Consider the following 20482-nt stretch of genomic DNA (forward strand, 5'->3'; position numbering starts at 1 on the left):
ACTTTAATCCTATCAATCTACGTGTAATTCGTGCAAAATTTGTAATCACTTTTGGAGACACATACACAAAGTGAAATTAAAGTAAGACGACTAATATTTGAAGCAACAGAAAGGAAAGCATCAAGAATAACCGATACTAACTGAAACTATCAGAGGCAGAAACTTCATTGTTTATCAAATAAAAATAGCATGATTCAAAAATGTAAGTTCCATTTTGTATAATTATTAGTTTATTACAGGTAGTGTATATTCAGGTAAGTACAAATGTTCTGGTCTTTCACAGACGTTTTCTTATTGAATATGAAAGTCTGACAACGAGATCACTCAGCACGTAAGTTATCATATGATGTGTATCGTATAATAGAAATGTGAATTAAGGATGCGTATGCGTGACAGAACTTCAATGCAGGAATTATGATACAAAGCAATTGAGTACTTAAGAAATATAAAGAAACAATTTTCTGAGATTACACGCCTGTCCATATACTGTAACGGTTGTTAGAGGAAATAGCTGGATTAATTTAAAACCACCAAAATCTCTTATAATCAATTGTTGAATGATTTCAAAATATACTCCATTAGTTTAGTCACCATAATCGGATTACCGAAGGATGGGCGAGAAAATGTTCTAACGCTAAGCGCATTTCAGTATACTATAGTAGAATATCAAACAGTGCACAGAATAAAAGCTATTACTCAACGGATCTAATAACATGAATATCACCTTGTTCGAACATCTAGTTTGTATTTATTTCGTTTCATATTATCATTATCACAATTGTAACGGGTAATTATCCCGTACTAATTCTGGGAGAAGAAGGAAGGGACGAGAGACAGGGATGTGGGAGGGAATGAAAGGTGAAGGGAAAAGGTTGCCAGCTGCGAAAACCACGGTCTAACCTTAGTGGGATCACCGGGTTGATGTCTCCTTCCTATCTCTCGGATGGAGTGCGTGTTGCGATGGTTTCTTCTCTCTAAGATATCTCTTGGAGGAAAAACGGTGTGTCCGGTGGGAGCACTGTTAACAGAGTGAGTCTCCTCTCGGCGAAACTTTTCCAGGTTCGTTCGGTCATGGTTGGCTCCGCTCCGAGGGTTTGGGGGTATTGTAACGTGTATTTAGTGGTTCAATGTCACAAAATACTTAATATACGGTGTGATCTAGTAAGGTAGGGATATTCAAATTGGCCTAGACTTTTTTCCAGTACAAGGTACAGACCAAAACTTTTGCTCCCTACCGAAGTCTTCACCTTCTTGAAGGGTCTGTGGTAAGTCCTCCCCCATAGTTTCGGGTAAATGCAACACTAGAATTGCTGCTACAAGTGACACTACCGTAAGCGTTATCATAGGTAGTTTGTCCCATATGTGTGCCTGTATAATAAAATTATTGCAGTCAAATCAACAATTTTGCAATGGATGCAGCTTTTCTTAGCTTAGAAATGACTGAATTTTTTATTTCATCAATCACGTAGTTAGTAAGTATTTAGACTTGAAAGAAAATACTTAACAAAGTTCAAATGGATACTATATGACTTTTGTAATGTACTGACATCAACTCGCAGTTCCTTACCATTTCAACAACGTAAGGTGCCATCGAATGTGCTATGATGCCGAATATATGAACAAGGGCAACGCCTTGGGCACGAGCGGGTGTCGGTAATACTTCAGCCGCAAATTGCAGAGCAATGTTTGCTGCCATATTCAAGAAAAACCTAGCAGTCACTGCAAGTACCAATGATGCAGTACCTAAAACGTGAAAAACTTACGTCAAATAATATCGATAAAATCTGGTCATGCAACGATTTGTAAAATTGAAAGAGCAAGCTTTTACCAATTAAGTAACATGAAGAGTAATCAGAAATCAAGATTTATGTGAACAATACTAGGATGAACCACTATTTTTCTGTGAATATTTTTATATTTAGACGATATTTGTTGTTCGAAATTTTCAGGACTAACAACAACAACAACGTAATTTTATAATTGTAGTATAATAATATTTTCGAAAGTCTTGAAATACGAGTTTTAAATTGTGGTAAACAATTAACGTGACGGTAGCCGGATACACACCTGTCGTTATGAATATCATTAAAAAACTGCAAACGGCTGTCAAAATTGTTGGAACGAAAGAGCAAGCACGTCTGCCCCATCGATCTAATATCAGAATAAGAAGAATCCCAGCAGGAAACTCAGTTGCGCTTGTAAGTGTAAATGACAGAAATACGGATTCTGATAGCGATTCCAGGGAATAAACGTGTCCATCAAAAGCCAATGCAATCAGTGCCCTAGAAATTATTTATTCATTGTAATCAATCAAGGGCACGTGCATAATTGGTTCGAAAACCAATGTAAACCACATTCGAAGCAAGTGCATTTTTATGAACCCACTATAGGGGACAACGCGCAAAATTAGCTATATCGCGAATAGAAAATAAAAATATCCTCATTCCTTATGAGTTATAGCACAATCAAATAAAATTAAAAAAAAAAAAAACATCATTTATGCGGTTTAGAATTCGAGACATCGGCGATTTTAATTTGTCGTGGATCATTTAGATCGTTATCAAGGACGAGATCGTGAAGTGATAAGATTGCATTCTGCGTCATATGTGACTAAAGTTGGTTGTAACAAAAATATCAAGTCGAAAAAAAATTGTATACGCGAAAACTACATGTTAAAAAATATACAAAAAATCACAAAATATTATTGAATAAAGAATTTAATTAATAATCGATGAAGCTCTGAGTCTAATTGTAAGATCATTCGAAACTTTTTAGAATACTCCACATACAGGCTAGTCGATATCTAGTTATTTACACACTTACCAGAACACAGTCACAAGAATCGTATGTTTTGCCAAGCGTCGTGTTTTAAATAAGTCCAGGACTGTAGCCGTTTGCTCCTCACAGTCCCCTTTCTCCTGATTGGTCTGTATAAAATTGCTCAAGTATTACAGAAAAGTATGAAGAGACTAGCAATGTGGATTTTTCTGTTATGTTTATATGTATATCCATCGGTTATATATCTATGGTACGTGTGTGTACAGGCAGTGTCGGATTGATACTCCTGAATTATATATGGTCATACATACTAACCATAAAGGCATCGTAAATAGCAGGATCTGGAGTCTTTTTATTGAATAGTGCTATTCTTTTGAGTTTTGTTACAACTTTGTCTGCCATACCAGAGGCCAAGTACCACCTTTAACAATGAAAGATTTATTTAGCAGAAGTAACAACTATACACAGTATTATTTAGTCGAAATTTATACAAAATATGTTCACGTCTCTACAAAGGAGCTATTCAAACAGGAAGACCCATACAAGTATAAGGACGTATTTTTTTTTTAATCCGCAATAACGGTCATTGAGGAGCGAGTACTTAATAAGTTTTTATAAACCCTTTCAAACGTTGACCAGAAATTTCCCGGTCAACATTTTGTGCTTTGTGTCGTTTATATCCGTCAGTTTTACTCAATTAGACGGTAAATTGATATTCTCCTCACCTGGCACTTTCTGGAAGTATCCATGGCGTGACTATGGCACTTAGAAGTGGAATTGCAAACACATAGCATAGAATTCTCCAGTCTGCGACGAAGTAGGCTATCCACGGTAAAATTGTACTAGACAGTGCAAAGTAAAATCCAAAGGCACCATTAACGACTAGACTACGTTTGTTCACTGCCACGTACTCCAGTACTAATCAGTCAAAAACAAATTAATTAATATCAGTAGTGGTTGTTGTACGATTCAATTGACCACATCGCATCAAATTGCACAAACTTTTTATTGAGAGTCGACACTGGTTTTCCAATGCACTTGCTCATTTATGTTCATCAATAAAATACTCATCAGCTGTGCCCCCTTATGAATGCCAGTATCACAGTTTTGTCCGAATTACAGTAGAAACTACTGTACTAATTACCAACTACTTCTAGATGCTACTTTTAATGACAACAGTCGTAATTTAATTCTAGTCTAGCTCTCAGTACATACCGACAATTTTCTGTAAATTTGACTCTCCGCATCCTACAGCAGATCCACTACAGGCATACACGGCGTGCGTTACTTCCGGTTTCAAGGAAGTACACTGTAATAAAAATGTCAAAGGCAGCTTAGATATACATGGAATATGCCTGTGGTGGATCTGCTACAAGATATGCAGTGTTTGAATTCACAGAATAGTCAGAGTACTTTGATGCACGTATGCCATGCTATATTTCAATTGAATGAAGTGAAATTACTCTGGTTCGAGATTTTGTAATTGTCTGGTAAACGGAAACATGAAACTGATTTTACTATAAGCTCACTGCTTCATATGCGGCCTTTCCACATTTGATTGCGGAGTTGCAAGAAATGCAACATTTCAGTAATGCGTTTAGTGAATCGTATAAATATTTTTCGGCACGTGACCGAATCTTCATCACACTTTGTAAGTTGAAAGTGTGCAAGCAAAGTATGATACGTGAACTCAACGCGTTGATCCTACTTTTCTCGAAGATCACAATCAGCTATTTAGTTTCCATTTTCCCAGGTTCGGTTTAAGAAAATTTTTTACTATCATTAACATCAAATTTCATACACACACAGCAGTTGTCAATACATACCCCATTTCCACGGAATCTTCATTCGGCAGTTCTCAGAAATGATCCCCGTCCAGTACCGAATCCAGGCTCATATTGCTTGGATTGTATATTCACATCTCAAGCAAGTTCATAGACTTTTGAACATTGTTAAAATTAGGAAAGTAATGTATAATTACCAATAATCAAAGGGATGTTGATGCAGTTGTCAAACGATAGTCCAGCGAAAAATCTGATTAAGGCAAAGCTCCAAAAGGAATTAGCATAGGCGGTGGCTACTGTAGCAAGTAAACCTACTCCATTGCAAATAACGAGGGCGGGGATTCGCCCTTTGTGGTCCGCAAGCCATCCGAAGAGTATACCACCAACGATCGATCCACAGAAGAATATTGATCGGGCAGTGGAGACCAAGTAAGAACGTTCGCAAACCCAATCGAGCTAGTAAAAATATTAATATCACTTGTTATGTCCATTACAATATTTTTTTGTATGTGTATCCTTTTAGTTTGAAGATAATGCCAAGATCTTGTAAAAAAAAAAATTTCCGTAGACCAGTTTTTCTTTTATTGTGCAGCAGTTTAAAAAGCTTCTACCCCATAGAACTACGCATCATTTTTTTGATTCGTTCAGGTTTCCAAAATTTAGAATTTGCAGATCATACAGCTTTGGACCAACATACATGAAACACGTTGTATTCCTATCTTTTTCTTACATTTGGCTAATGCTACCTAACATGAAGCTACCTGTGTATCTGTGTTTCTCAACTATACAGCTACAAACCATCGTCTCGACAATACAAATATATTGTATGAATGTGGCCTCAATCGATCAAGTCGTTCAGAAGTTACACGATCACAACAACGCACAGAAGAGTTATATATACTTAAAGATCAATATACAGCTTGTATGCAGAATGATGGACTATCCCATGACTATCCAGACTATCTATTTGCTGCATTGAAAGTGCTATCCTAAACAGTATCGATCACACTATAATCATTGAAGATTTCGTCAGCGCAAAAATTCGGAGGACAACCTTGTAAGCAACGAATTTTAATTTTTTCTGACAGCGTTGGATAATTTTATCGTCATTTTTATGATCTTAGATCTCGGATGTTCTGGTCACTCAACTACTATTATACAGGGTGTCACAAAAGTAACGGGACGGCTGAATATTTCTTCAGATATTTTTCAAAGAGGCCGAAGTCAAGTTTTTTTTTATTCCACGAAAACCCCCTTTTTTGACATCGGGAATCGATAGGGCGTGAAATTTTACATTCAAGTATGTAAAACCAAAAATGTATCCGTGACCCCTCGTGACAACCCGTGTGATCGCCACCCTGACTTAGGCGCAAACTTCACACTCGTCGCAATTGTCAACTTTTGTCTCTTGTTACATAATATGCTATTCATACACGAAGAACGGCCGCGCCGTTTCGAATAACACCGGTGTATAAGTAAAATAAGTCCGTGTCGAATGATAGCATACCAAATACTAGGGAAGAGCTGTGTAGAATACTTTCGTGTAGAATAATACTTGAGAAAGATAATTTTGTGTTCAAGAATGTCGTGTGGAATAAGGTTGGCTGCACTATGTTTGTGTGCGAAACGGTCTAATGCGAATCATGATGACGTGAAAACGGACCCTCTGTATTGCAGCTATCTTGAAGTGATTATAAAGTGCACATTCATTTTGAATTCCACGAGAGGATTTTTGTCAAGCATTAGTTTAGTCTATAACCCCCTACATCTGCCTGACATAAGTCCACCATCTTGGCCACACTTGTTGTTTTGCTTAATTCTGATACTATAAATCTATTCAATTTGTTATTGAATTATTCACAAGCTTATACACTAAAGCAAATGTTAAATAAAACCTTCAAATATCCAATTGTTTGAAAACATATTTTTATGGTAAGCGGAGGCATTCAATTATTTTTTATAAACGACTTACCTCGGCAGCCAAGCTCATGTACGGAACCGTCGTCAAGTTATACTCCCAAGTGGTACAACTCACTAAAGAGCTGTTGTCCTTAGCATTACTGTCATTCCACCGTTGACAAGTGTCATAAGGTGGATCTTTATTTAACTGTGGTATATTCTCGTTACGTCTACAACAGTGAAAAAGCTTTGATACTATTTTTATTGGTATGTTTGTTACTTATATATGAGTGCCTGAGTGGTCTTGTCACGCGTACACAAGTGACTTCTTTCTAGCATGGGTTGTTTATAAAATGACAAAGCCAAAATGGCAAACCACGATGATCTATGACTGGACGAAGAAGATGTTGACACTTCTAATTTTTCCATTGCTATCCAAAAAGATAACGAAGTAGACGCTATGTCAGTAATAAATAATATAAAGGCATAGTTTGAAAGTCCATACTCCACGCAAGATGATTAATTTTTTCAGTAAAGACAATATATGAATGTACCTTTTTTACATTTATCTGAGAACGTGAAAATTGTAAATATGTTTGAAGATGTTGAAAAAAAAAATGATAATATTATGAGTGCTGTTTTAATCAAGTTTTAAATTGAAAATTACTAAATGAGCTATGTAATAACAGGGGGCAAGGTGTTACATGAATGTGATTACTTGTGACAAGGACGCGGGGGAGTCAAAAACCATACAATTTGTGTGACGTAATTTATGGATAACCCCTTAATCTTTCGCGCCGCTCTACAGACAAAGATCGCAATATGCATAACTATATGGGTAATTGTGACTTCATATTTGAACAATTCTCTCTTTGAAATGTTTGCTATCGTTAGATATACTTATAATTAATAACTATTCAATTGATGTATAAAAAAGTATATTTATAAATATTCAACAAGATCTTGAAAAAGTGGCACAGTGCTCATTATGCGAGTTAAATCGTCGATTCAATTTTGCCCACCACGTTGCCGGACTTTACTCGGAACCTCTCCGCTGACAGTAAAGGTAGTATATCGGCTTGAGAGTCAACTTTCAACTATTTCACATTAAATCTTCTGTTCGTTAAAACCTGAAAGGTAAAATTAAATATAAAAGAATGTACCTTTCCTCGATTGTTAAGTTTCCTAATCCATCAACGTGGCACCAATGTGTTTCAGGAACCAAAGTGATGAAAATTTGCCCAAAATAAAGCACAGAGTACGTAAAACAATATGGAATTAACGAGACTAGTAAGAGCCACTGATAAAACCCAAAATCTCCAACGTGTGGCAGCATATCATCAAAAGATTTCAAGTTGAGTCTCAGAGGTTCGGTACTTTCGATGTCGCTTCCTTGGGGGTCACCCGGCCTTCGATTATTAGGACGACTCTTCATACTTGCTACGGGCTAAGTATCTTGCCAGTTACACGTTTAGCTGTGAAAAAAAATCCCCCGATTAAAAATCAATGGTAAAACAAACAATAAGTGAATAGAATTTATTGCCCCAAGAGAACTAACCCTGTTTTACTGATTCGTTTTACGCAAGGTTAGCTATTTAAAGTGTCGCAAGGTAATAGATTGAAGTGAGCTGTTTCACCAAACATATCTATGACTTACTCGCATATGAGCTAATTGTTTGGGAGAATGCACTTCAAGAATTCAGGAATATTTCTTTCCTGACAAATTAATTCAGCGAAAAATTCAAAGTTTCCAAACTACATTCGACCCCTTAATGAGATTTAGAAACGTTTTTCTACACTAACGGACCAGTATACATTCTAGAATTTCCAGGGAAAGAGAAAGTCTTCGAGAAATCTGAAAATCTAAGGTATTTTTTATTTTCATTCACTTTCAGATCTCGTCATGTTATTTTGTATATTATGACTCCAAAATTTACTCAAAACTAAAACTGTTTCACCAACAATTTTTTCGTACCGTTACTCATAGTCGATACATTAATTTCTAATAAAAATTTTCTATTGTAAATTGTACGAAGAATTTTACTAATGAAATTGTATATACTTTGTATTGATAATATTGAGGAATAGATGTTGCTGATTGCAAATAAGTGCAATTGGGAGGACCGTGAGCGCTCAAGGTCTCTAGTTTCAGGCCGGATCGAGATAGTAGGATAGAAAAGAGCCTAAACAGATACTGTGAAAAATGTGGGAGAGTTAATAAGTATAAGTTGTAGATAACAGGCGATCAGAAAAGATAAGGGAAACGTGCGGCTGAAAGGCTAGACAGTATAATCAATAATTTCCGAGATATATTGTATTGAGAAACTAGGACATTCTCGATTTTCGAATATATTTCATCAGCTGCTAAATATTGAACACCTTTGAATTGAAATCTACAAAGTATTATACCTGCAGGATAAACTAACAATCGTCTTTCACAAAGTTGGAACCGGTTCTGATGAGAGGCTGAGGGTTCTGGGCAGGTCAATTACACGTGATTGTGGACCTAACTGTGTTGCCTAACTTGTTCTAGTCATCGGAGTGGCACAATAAGCTTCCAAGTTTCTACCAGTTTTTTTTTTCTAATACGATGTACAATGTACATACACAATCGAAAAATTGATGCAATAAAGAAGTTGCGTGATCCATCGTCTACGATGTAATCTTCAAATTCATGTCAATAACATATTACGTGTACACCTCTAGAGGTGGATTCTGACCGATCAAGGCCATCGGTGTCGTCTGCTACGCAGGTTGAATAGATGGTAGCAGACATCCAGACGACACCGGTGGCCTTGAATCGGTCAGAATCCACCTCGCCATGTGTACCTCTCGATTTGTGATCTTGCCTTTGCGTGTCACTCTTATGTCTCGAATTAACTTAGGATTGTATCCTACAGAGACAACTTCGATTAGGGATGAAATTATTTTAATGCAATAAAATTACTGGGTACCTACTGTTTGAAGCTTCTTGAATAAGGCCCAATTGATTTCATTAGCTTTTTTTCAATTTAAATAAGGACCAGCTTAGTATACATTTTTGCGAATTATCGGAACATACCTAATACTAAACTAGGCATTTTATATTATTCCATTTTATACTCAAAGCGATCTCTCTATCATTCTACCATTATTTCATTCCACATGAATTACCAGTATTACTATCCACCCGTTCAGTTTTATACAAATAATGCTTTGCAGTTGCGTGATATATAAAATTTAAGCACGAAGAATGAATTTTATTTGTTCGATTTAACAACGTCAAGATGAAATCTTTTTTATGACAGCTTGGCTATCGCAGAACAAACGCCTGCCACAGAATTTCGCGGTAAGAATTCACACCACGTATCATGACATTCGTTGCTAATTGTGATTACAGAATGTCGAACGAAGTCGTGACTATCATGGTTTTAATAGTTGAACCATCAATTAATGCATAGTTCAACTCTTTTAAACACAGTTTATTTTTTGGCATTGAAGTATGTGAAACAGTGGCTAACTGTAGTTTAAATACTCCCCATGTAACCAGAAGTAATTGTAACCTCGATAAACATCAGGTTCTAGACTTAGTATCTAATTGCTTCAATTAAGCCTAATTTATATTTTTGCGTGCCTCTTCTTGACCCAAATTATATGTTTGAACCAATTGAAAACTTAATAAGCTGCTGCGATAGTTGATCTTTTATACAGGGTGTTGCATTTTCAATGTTGTGATGAAATATCTCTTTTCCAACACCTGCATGAAAAGTTCAAATTTTGAAGCCTGGAGGCGTGCACAAAGTGCCCCATTTTCGAACGGTATAGTGAAACGAGGTTATGGCGCATGCGCACAACTGAAAAGCTCGATTTTATATACAAAAGCAAACTTTCCTGCGCAGGTGTTTGAACAAATAGCGTCTGCCACACGTGCCAATGGGCGATATCTGACTCGTGTGATTACAACGCTCGTCTGGACTCAAGCTGCGTTCACGCGAGTACAAGTGCAGAGTTGGCGGCACGTGCCGAACGCTGTATTCCCACTCGTCGGAAATTGCCCATTTTCCGCACTAGTAGCACAAATGACAATATGTACACTATTTTTGAACGGATGCTTTTAAAGTCATATATTTTAGTCCAAAGCTTGCAGAATAGTCTGAGCTTAGTCATCTCATCATCATTCATGACGATTCACGATGCGTAGACACCGAAGAATTTTCCGACAATAAACAAATAAAACAGAATTCACGCACTATATCAAGGTATTAGAAAATAGGTATTAAAGTCATATTAGAAAAATACTGATACAAATCGTATAATACAACGCGATAAAAATAATCTTGTAACATTTGCAAATACATAATCAGGTGGCATTACCGAATATGAATTATCCACCATCTCGGCCTTATCAATTAGCAAATAATCAAATATAAGAAAAACATCTAGTGCACATAACAGTGAATTAAGAAGTAGGTGATAAAAAAATAGCGTGAGACGAATGCTAATAAAATAGGTGAAAAATCATCAGGGTCCAATGTTAGTTTAGTTGGCGTGAAATACATCATACTTATTTGAAACTTTCGAAAATCCAATTTCAGCTTTGGTAAATACTGGAAGACAAATGATGAGCATGTTAAATAAATTTCAGCGGTTACGACTGACTTAAATCTTTCTGCAAGCAATGTTTTATTGTTAGATTTACTAACTATCATAGTGTAAGGATTGTTGTGAGGTTAATTGGCAGAACTGTTCTATTGGTTCGTCCTAAAATTTGTGCTGTAGCACACTTAACTCCGTACACTATGTTACCTAATGGGCATAAAACTACTCCAATTATAGATAAAAAAAAATAAAATAAATGAAATAGAAATACTTGAAGATGAAAAGTTGAAAAATAAAATTATTTGTGTAGTTTTCTCGGTGTTAATGCATAGAATAGAGTGAACCTGCAATTCTTAACAACAGCTCAAGTACGCAATAGTTGATGGCCTAGGCAAAATTTTTCCTCCAACATATAATATTAATGTCTGCCTACTACAGATCTCATTGTTTAATAAGGAGAGAGTCCTTATTGATCAGAAAGGCATACTCATAATCATTGTATAAGAATCGCCGTATTCGGACGAGGTTAAAGTTAGTAACGTTAACGTGACGGAACGTCGAAAAAAACAATCCATTTTTTTTAATTTCATAAGAATTTTGAAGTGTTACAGTTAAGTTTAAAAAAAATATGAGTATATAGCTTTGCTTGATTGCGGGATTACTAAACTTCAAATAATTCTAAGTTGTGAAATAACGACTATTTTCATACAGAACTGCATCGCTGCAGCAACGTTACACTAATACAGTCAACTTACAACTAATTACACTTTGAAATATTCTGTCGCCTGTGAGAAAGGAGTATCGAATCTTGGTTCTTTGAATAACTATTTGAAAACCCGTTTTTCTTTTTAAACTGTATTTAGATGGTGGACTTCATTTAAAAAAGTTGAATTTATGAATATTAAACTCAACTCTCGCGTAACACAAAAGGAGGCTTTGTGCATTCTCGATGAAGGTCGGAATCGCTCGAAAAGAATCGGATAACATTTTCAAACGCACAATAGAAAAAAATCAGGATTTACCGATTCAATTTCTATTATCCTTCACAGTTTTACTACTGCGGTTCATGTTTACAATATCAATTGTACGATTACGCTTCTCGAATTATAATATTCACTGTGCTTGTTGTTGAAATAACATTATATCATTATATAACTTGTTCACGTGTCGGTGTCGGCCGCGCGTGGTTTGGAAGTTGCTTTTCACCAGAAATGCTTTGTATGAATACCACGACACAAATGCCTTTAACAGTTTCGCGGTGAAGCGTAATACATATGTAAACATCGTCAATAAAACTTATTTGCACTTCGTTCATAAGTCGGTTTTAGCAGGATTCACCTATGGTTTCCTGAGTATGTACAATTATTTTTTGGGATTACGAAACATTTGGTGAACTTCTATATTATCACCGCAGTAACTCTTTATCTGTCAGTATAACAATCGCTGTACTCTATAGTCGGGGAGCTGAGGGATAAAAAATGCAACAGTTTTATAAATGCTGATATTTTAATTGAACTGTTTCGTGAAATCTGAAAATTAGTTTATGGATAATAAGACAACTAACGAATTATATGGACGAGTACAAGTATACGAATATATTTTATTTATCAGTAAACAAAGAACGAAATTTCAGACAATCCTAAAGGTGCGAAGTAACGATTTTTCCTAAATATGCAACTTCATCCTCATAATTTCCTAGCTGTAATCTGGTGTCAAACCGTAAACACGTTTTTCTCGCAATAGTAGCTTAAATAGTTTTGTCGCGATAATTCAAGGTTGACTCGCGATATCAGCTTCATGTTTTTTAAATAGAGTTAATAGATAAACAAGTTTTTTATAAACTGAACTGAATTCCGTGTACGAATTATCAACGAAAAGAGTACGAAAATTAATTATTTACGGCCATTTGACAACGAAAAAATTAACTTTTTTTTTTTTTACTGTTCTAATGTTGACTTTTTATACGAAGTTTAGGTTCAGTTTTTTAGGAAGATCTCACGACGGAAATGATGCAGCAGATAAAAAATTTCAATCCGTTCGCACGGAATCACAGCGATAACAGAGTAGCCGACGATCCACGCGGTTGTCTTCAACCCAACCCAATATTCCCTTTAATTATTAATATCTTATAAAATGATGTATGTTCAATCGTTTTTCACAAGTTTCGTTCCAATTTTATCGCGGCTTCGCTTGTTCAACACCGCGTCCTATTACGATCCGTCGGACAAATGACACAGTTACGTGTATGAAGAGGAGCATAAATGTACAGGATCCACACACAGTCCGTTTATTTTGTAAGGACTCTAGGTTGGACGGGGCCAGCGTGTAGGAACCCTAAGGAATTATTTTCAACTCACAAGTTAAATTCGCCCGAAGTAAATCCTTGCTCGAAATAGTTTCCGGGTTGCATAAATGTTACCTCCACATCACACTAAATTCGCAATTTAAGTCGTTCAGAATAGGGAGTGTAATCATAAGCGGCGCACGTGTATCAGACGTAACACGGAAACGGATCATCGGTTACAAAACGAAACGCAGAGAGCTCGGCTACGCAACGAGGAACTAGTGAGACTGCCAGCTGATGGCGCCGGCATGTCGAGAACTCGAGAGAGCAGGCGTAAAGGGTGGGGTGAGTTCGGTGAGTTCGACAAAGATAAAATTAAACCGAATCCGGCACAATGAAAGAGAAAAACACGCACGCATATCGCTTGCCTGAACTGCGCACGCATGTCATTTTCTTTCAATGCCACGGTTGGCGGATCGTAATGACGAGTCTGTAGGTTGTTGGGATTGGGAAATACTTAGCATCCAGAAACCATGTGCCAGAAACGTGGCATTATTTGCTGTTGGACATGGTTCCCATGCCAAACGAGTCAGCAAATGGGGGATGGATGGTCACAATTTACTCTGGAGATTGTATTTCCCCCCGATCCCGAGATTCGATTTTGACCGATTCAACTGAACTGATTCAAGACCACACGTGTAGTTTGCTCTGAAGGTTTAGTAGATGGTAACAGACGACTGAGGCTTTGGCCTTGAATCGGTCGGAATCCACCCTAGAAGGTGCACTACACGGTACAAAATGTAATGGAAACAGTGATATTAAATTAAATTGTTATGTAAATGTATGACTCAATTTTTGATGATCTCATAACATTTTATTTCATAACGTTTCATTTTATGCAGCGCACATCATTTTTTTTGTAACACTTGCACGATTTTGGCGATTCTGGACCAAATGCGGGTAATAAAGTTACTGTTTTACCCGCTCCGGACTTTTATATTAATTAAATACATACAGGGCGGTCTTTTTTAATCATCCCAGTTTCGGAAACTAAAGGAGATACGAGAAAAGGTTTGACACAACACTTGGAGGGTTTCGAGTGAGAAACATAATGCTGATATGAGTTGATTTGTGGATTGCTCCACATTCCTGATTTTTCGAGTACTTCGCGACTTCAGTTAAGGAACATTTGACTCTGAACGGCTGATAGCAGGTTTGTTACAATGATTAATTTATCATATATATATATATATATATATATATATATATGCATATATAGAGAGAAAGAAAGAGAGAGAGAAAGAGATATGAACGATACAGATATGAAGACATATAGAGATATGAAGAATATATATATATATCAATTTGTTGATCAATGTAATTTGATCCCGGATTTTTGGAAGCGTGAAAGAATGTTTGAAAAAGTATCCAAGTTGAGTCTTATATACGCTGTCGGATCGCGTAATGAAGATTTCGTGCTCAATGTGGAAATGAAAAAAAAATATTCTTTTCAGTTGAACGGATAAACAACAGCTAGACCCCCGTCCTTAAATTTACAAGATTTAGGAAAACTAATGATAAAATCTTGAAGATTAAGTTATGCGCTCTCAGATTATAGTACAATCGAATTTTGCGGTTACGCCGTTATAGTGGTTTTTATCATGAAAAATTTATTGGGGTCTGCTCGATGTGATAAAATCCACAAATTACATCGAATCCACAAAACTGGCCACAGTTATTTATGCGTGAATTACTCGCTCTCCATTTTCAATCGTCATATTATTATTATATTACTGAAAAACTCAGTAATAAAGCCATTCGCGCGTTCATAATGTGTTAATTTTCCTTGTAATGAATATCCGCTGGTATGATATGTCGCTCGTTGATTAGGTTTTTTTCCTTGTAGGAAATATTAGTTGGTTTGCAAACTTCCTCAAGTAATTTTCAAGGTTTCTCTCTCTTTTGGTATAATAAATTTCTGTGCCAGCTTCCTTACCGTCTTATCAGTGCAAAACCATTTCGCGTTAGGTCGCAACTTTTCGATCTTGTTGAAGCACATCTTTTTCGAAAGTTATGCCTCAGTTACTTACGCGTCAATTATGCGGTCTCAATTGTAGGACCTTATTTTGCTTTTATCTCACAATCATTTCGTGTAATTGACCTTGATTGAATAATATTAGGATCTTCATAATATACAGCATTGCATTTAGAATTACGGTATTTGCGACATTTTTGCAGAAATGAGGCGTAATGGCGGTAATAACAGCTTTGATGATAGTCGAAATAAGTGACACTTTGATGCGGTCAGACGAAATTGACTACAGCGAAATACAATATTTTAAACGTAGCCAGTACGAAGAGTCACCGCCATGAAATCGAAAAATGAAATAATCGATCTATAACTGATTCTCACTGTAAGTAGCGCCGAAATGAATTTATATCATGCGAGAGTTAGTGTTTATTGGTATGTAGAGATTGATAATTCAAGGATTTGCTTCGTTTGTGGGTAGCTTTTTCAATGATAGTTCAATATTATTTTACTTACAACCAGACTAGTTGGTTCCAGGTTTGTTTCATTTGTACTTGTAAGGCCGTTCTACTTCATTTCCTAATTTCACAACAGAGACTTTTCTTACTTCATAACATGTACGATGTTTCAAATAATATTTCAAAGCAGTATTTCCATACCTTGATATATTAATTACGTTTTTTTTTTAGAACCGACACAGGTATAACAGAATTTCATGGAATCACGGATAATGTGTAGATTTTTTGATAGAACTGTCATGTATTTTCAGAATGATTCAGAGAAATTCGATTACATAATTGTGAAAGGGCTACTGTTAGGGAAATTTAAAGAAAATCAGAAACACTAATAGAAAGATTCGGCGGAATTTTGCGACTTGTGAAATATGTATAGACCTTGGAGCATTATACCTATACCTATACTACTGGAAGGAGCATGTTCAGAAAGTGTAGTGAAGGAGTGAGAAAGAAAAAAATATAATATGTCCTATAACCCGAGATACTCCATCTCTCTCGCACTTCTACACTTGATTGATGGATACGTTTCCTCTTAGCTAATCAAATGTAGTGTGCGAGAGACAGAATATCCCGGGGACATATATTTCACGCTTTCATCTCTTCGGCTGCAGTTTTTGCGAGGTTGACGGCATGGGTAGCTAATTCAAGTAGTATAGGTATATGCTCTAATGCATAGACCGACTGAAGCTTTGGCTTCGGCTTTGGACACCTTGGACCCAAAAAAGCACCTCCGGCCACGCATTTGGCGTGAACCAAAACTAGCCGAAATTTTGTATACAGCCGCCGAAAACAGAGGAATTTCATTCTATGAAACAGATTATAATTTATATGGACTATTTCTGTTTAATCCTTCGCCGGCCATGCGATTTTTTACTGACGTTGCCGGCTAACACGGACGATTTTGTCCTAGGATCTTTTTCCCCCACTGAGGGCTTTTCAAAAATTTCCAAAAAATTCAAGTTATCAATTTCAGGTCCCTACTTGATATTCCAATAGCTTGCCTCAACAAATGTTGAATTAGTTAACTACAGTAAAAATTGCTAAATAATTAAAAATTTCTGAGACATTGGTAAGTGAGAATGACGTTAAAGTAGAGGACATGGTCAATGTTGGCTGGCGGAGGGTTAATTGCCTTATATCTGAGTTTTTTTTTATCATTTCTCGAAACCTCGTTTGGTATTATGTTAGTGTTATATTAATTCATTTCAATAAATAAATATGAATAAAATTATAATTTGTGGAAAGCAAGAATTTAATCATTTAAAGTATATATTTAAATTATTATAACACTGTAATGTATAAAACAAAATACCAGTACACACTTTGCATGGTTATGTATACGTTTTAGTCATTGTTAAGATCTCTAAACATGATTGAACCTTCGGCTTCGGCCGAAGAATGACAATCTGAAACGTAGCATGTGTGTTTCCTTCTAGGTTGTTGACCTAAACAGGGCAAGGGGGAGGAGGGGAATTGTGAAAGTCAGTAGATTTTGGTGTCGCCAATGGTATCCTTGTGCGCCCGCGTGTGTGTGTGTGTGTGTGTGTGTGATGTTGGTTATGTTACAGCATCGTTATTGGTGTTGTACGATCTTGCCGGCTTAGCCGGTCAAGATAGTTTACTTGGCTAATTAGCTGAAAGTTAGCAGAAACAATTAATCGGCCAAAATTGGCTAATCGGCTAATCTTAACCAGGTAGGTAAACCTTAAAATGTACAAAATCGACGAGCAGATAAATTTTTCATCTTTCAAATTCGAACGTGCAATTGCAACAAGTTTTATTATATTAATTAACATTACAGAATTATTGTCATCCAATTATCTAAGATGCCTGAAAAGTTGATGAATCAATAATAATCAGCGTAGCTAAGAATAAAAATTAACGTCCGTCAAATCGTGACACTTGATTAGCTTAAATTTTCAAAGTCACTTACTTAGCTCTGGATATTTTCGGATGATTTAATACGTATTATTTACCAACAATAGTCAGTATACTATATCCATAACATTAAAATCGGATATGCTCAAAAACTTCTCTAAATTTAAGTAACAAACGTCTATTTATGTAGTATTTTAGTTAGAAGTTCGAGTACCAAAGGTGAAAAATTCATATGCTTGTTGGTTTTCTGCATTTTTAGGTTTGACCGATTAAAATTAGCTGATTAGCCATTTTTGGCCGGCCTAGCCAGTTAACCGGTTGACTATTTCGGCCAGCTAATTACTTTAGCCAGCTAATTTTCAGATAATTAGCCAAGTTAACTGTCTTGGTCGGCTAAATAGCAGAGCACTAATCGTTACCGACAAAAGTACTTCGTGTAAAGCAGAATTGCCGATAATGCCGATAATGCAGCCGATAAGTCCAGCTTTCAATTAGCGGTACGACTAGATGGGGATAGATTCGAATAACTAAGCGTTTATCTAGTAACTTTCGGTTTGTCACAGGATTCTCATACTGAAGTTAGGCGTGGTTAGTTGGACCATGAAATAGAAAAGGAAAACCATTGTAGCGGGTCGGTCGGATTTTACACTCCATTGTAATCTAGTAATTCTGGAACGCTCGCCTATATGGCGTTGTCCGAGAGAGTGTTGCCGGGAAAGGTAGAAAATTAGATGGACTCTGTCTTTCTCAAATACTCGTTTTGAGATACCATGAAGTAGGTAGAATCTAGTTAGTACTCTATCTCTCTTTCACCGATGGAGAGAATATTCCTGTCTTTGTTTAACGTTTGCGGGAGCCTATCCACACTGGACAGAATAGACTGGCGACGCGAGCGTGCCAGTATTAATAGCGTTCTCCACTGGTTTCACTAGTTCACACTATTGAATTTCCAATTTCCTAGTGTTAAACAAATAGCAGAAGCGGGATCCTAGTGAAATCGCACTCAGTTCACACTCAGTACAACCCTAGAATAGAAATTTAAGTACAACCAGTGAAGAACGCTATATGTGGCTATTACTATGTTCAGGGCCAGCCTTAAACTGAGAATTTCCCCCACTACCAACCGTTTCTACTGTAGGCTGTGCCCGGACACTGAAATGTATAACTCTGGTTGCGTTCCGAAATTAGCTCCCAGTGCTATCGGCAATCTCTTATCTCTCTTGCGCTGCCGAGTTTGTGACTAGCTCCGTCTCTGTCCTAGTGAGTTTTCAGCGCTGCCAGCTAGTTTCGGAATGCACCCTCTTCTATTTCAGTCAGTGGTCACATCTGCGTCACATTCGGCCATCTTGCAATTCGGAAATGCCACCTATGGGACTCTGAACGTAGTCACATACGATACTGACGTAGCTGGTCTCTTCTTTTTCCGGCCGGTTTTCAGTCTCCGTGACTCCAGCGGTTTGTCTGTTGCATACTCTTCCGTTCGATTAGATTGTGACATTTTTTCTGTTATTACAAGATGTTTACCTGGTTAAGCTGTGCTAATTCCAACGAAGAATCAAGAAATCCAATCCCTGAAACTGTGATGAAACGATTAACACTACAGCAGTAATAAGAAGGTACGCGTTTAATTGTTTAAAGCGTATAGGGTGTGTTTATAGCCTACAAACCCTGACAGAGCAATGGCGTTTCCATCGTTCTTAAAGCTTTGCAAACAGACCCCATTTCCTGATTGTAAATATATCCAGTCACTCTTTTTTGCTCACTAGTCTCTTGAATATATTAAAGAGAACAGCTATGAAGTCAAATATCATGCTTCGAGATATTTTTGACGTGTTAATACCGAAGAGACCTGATCGATGATATATCTAGATTCGTACACTTCGAAGTGGGGCCAGCGCCGACACCGAGCCGCGCGAATGGCACGCCATCCTCTCGTAGTCGAACGGAAAATATGTTGTGCTCTTGCCGCACGCAATATATCGTCCAAATATCGCACCAGAACTTCATTGCTGCTCAAAATTGTAATGTTCGATGTAAATCTTACTTACTTTTTTGAGTAACCAATGTCTGATTCGATCACAATCAGTTTAAAAGCGCATGTTTTATCGTGCAAATGCTGACATATTAATTTGTGAGAGATTTTAAATTGTGTATGCATTAATTATGCTTCGATCCCTGTATGTGTCAAAGCAGAGCGTTTATGGTTTGTAATTGCGCAAGCGATTCACATCTTCTGTCAGGCTAGTAACTTTGCACTGTAGATTTGTGCACAAGAAAATAGTAATTCAAAAACACCACCAGTGTTTAAAAACATTTGTTGTGCCGTGAATTCAGGCTTTGAAATTCCCAATGTCAGAATTTTTACAGATCTTATGACTTTGAACAATTTTAGTCACTTGATAATGTAATTTGACTTTGTATCTGACTATTAACGTAACAGTAATGACGTAAGACGTAACATTATCTGACTATTAACGTAATTATACCAACTGTCTTTTACAATTCTATTGGAAATGCAGGTAGAAAGCGTCCAGTCCTGATTGAGTCATGGATGACGAAGAACGCTTGGAAGGAGAGGAAGAAATGGATCTTGACGAGGCGACGGATGGAGATGACGATGACGAGGATAGTGGAGGAATCCCTATTTCTCCTGCAAGTTCTGATCAACTGCTTGGCCCAGTTTCAACACCTGGCAATCGTTAGTATTAAAAACTTGGATTGGTAATATAATGAGCTA

At 36.8% G+C, this 20482-nt stretch overlaps 2 protein-coding genes across 13 annotated transcripts in view; one reads left to right on the forward strand and one right to left on the reverse strand.

Moving 5' to 3' along the window:
- Positions 1-193: 193 nt before the first annotated feature.
- On the reverse strand, positions 194-13582 carry LOC124409096 (organic cation transporter protein-like). Of its 4 annotated transcripts, none has more exons than XM_046886500.1 (11): positions 13397-13512; positions 7625-7936; positions 6535-6691; positions 4760-5018; positions 3504-3696; positions 3094-3199; positions 2824-2927; positions 2068-2282; positions 1568-1743; positions 1134-1368; positions 194-779 (listed from the first exon to the last, which is right to left on the reverse strand). In XM_046886500.1, exons 2-10 carry the CDS (start codon positions 7894-7896, stop codon positions 1177-1179), a joined length of 1674 nt encoding a protein of 557 aa, XP_046742456.1. In that variant the 5' UTR covers positions 7897-7936; positions 13397-13512; the 3' UTR covers positions 194-779; positions 1134-1176. The 4 variants fall into 4 exon arrangements, with proteins under 4 accessions (XP_046742456.1, XP_046742457.1, XP_046742459.1 ...); XM_046886501.1 differs by having other exon boundaries at positions 1568-1739; positions 2064-2282; XM_046886503.1 differs by lacking the exon at positions 7625-7936 and having other exon boundaries at positions 1568-1739; positions 2064-2282; positions 13397-13582.
- A 5609-nt stretch (positions 13583-19191) lies between these two features.
- The window catches only part of LOC124409085 (histone-lysine N-methyltransferase 2C-like), a 67697-nt gene continuing 66406 nt past the window's right edge, over positions 19192-20482 (forward strand). For 8 of the 9 annotated variants that reach the window (XM_046886476.1, XM_046886479.1, XM_046886480.1 and 5 more), the window contains exons 1-2: positions 19192-19361; positions 20260-20443. In XM_046886476.1, the coding sequence (XP_046742432.1) occupies positions 20293-20443 (151 nt within the window). In that variant the 5' untranslated portion in view covers positions 19192-19361; positions 20260-20292. The remainder of the gene's footprint in view (positions 19362-20259; positions 20444-20482) is intronic. The other variant, XM_046886478.1, reaches the window with a different exon arrangement.

Source organism: Diprion similis, chromosome 8 (assembly GCF_021155765.1).
Source record: "Diprion similis isolate iyDipSimi1 chromosome 8, iyDipSimi1.1, whole genome shotgun sequence".
Lineage (NCBI taxonomy): Eukaryota > Metazoa > Arthropoda > Insecta > Hymenoptera > Diprionidae > Diprion > Diprion similis.

Bases quoted from the DNA above. Each gene is read 5' to 3' on its own strand.
- LOC124409096 (XM_046886500.1), bottom strand. From the start codon at position 7,896: ATGAAGAGTCGTCCTAATAATCGAAGGCCGGGTGACCCCCAAGGAAGC. The intron at 6,692-7,624 runs GTACATTCTTTT...TCACTGTTGTAG, and splicing joins AACTTAACAATCGAGGAAAG to ACGTAACGAGAATATACCAC. The intron at 5,019-6,534 runs GTAAGTCGTTTA...TATTTTTACTAG, and splicing joins ACATGAGCTTGGCTGCCGAG to CTCGATTGGGTTTGCGAACG.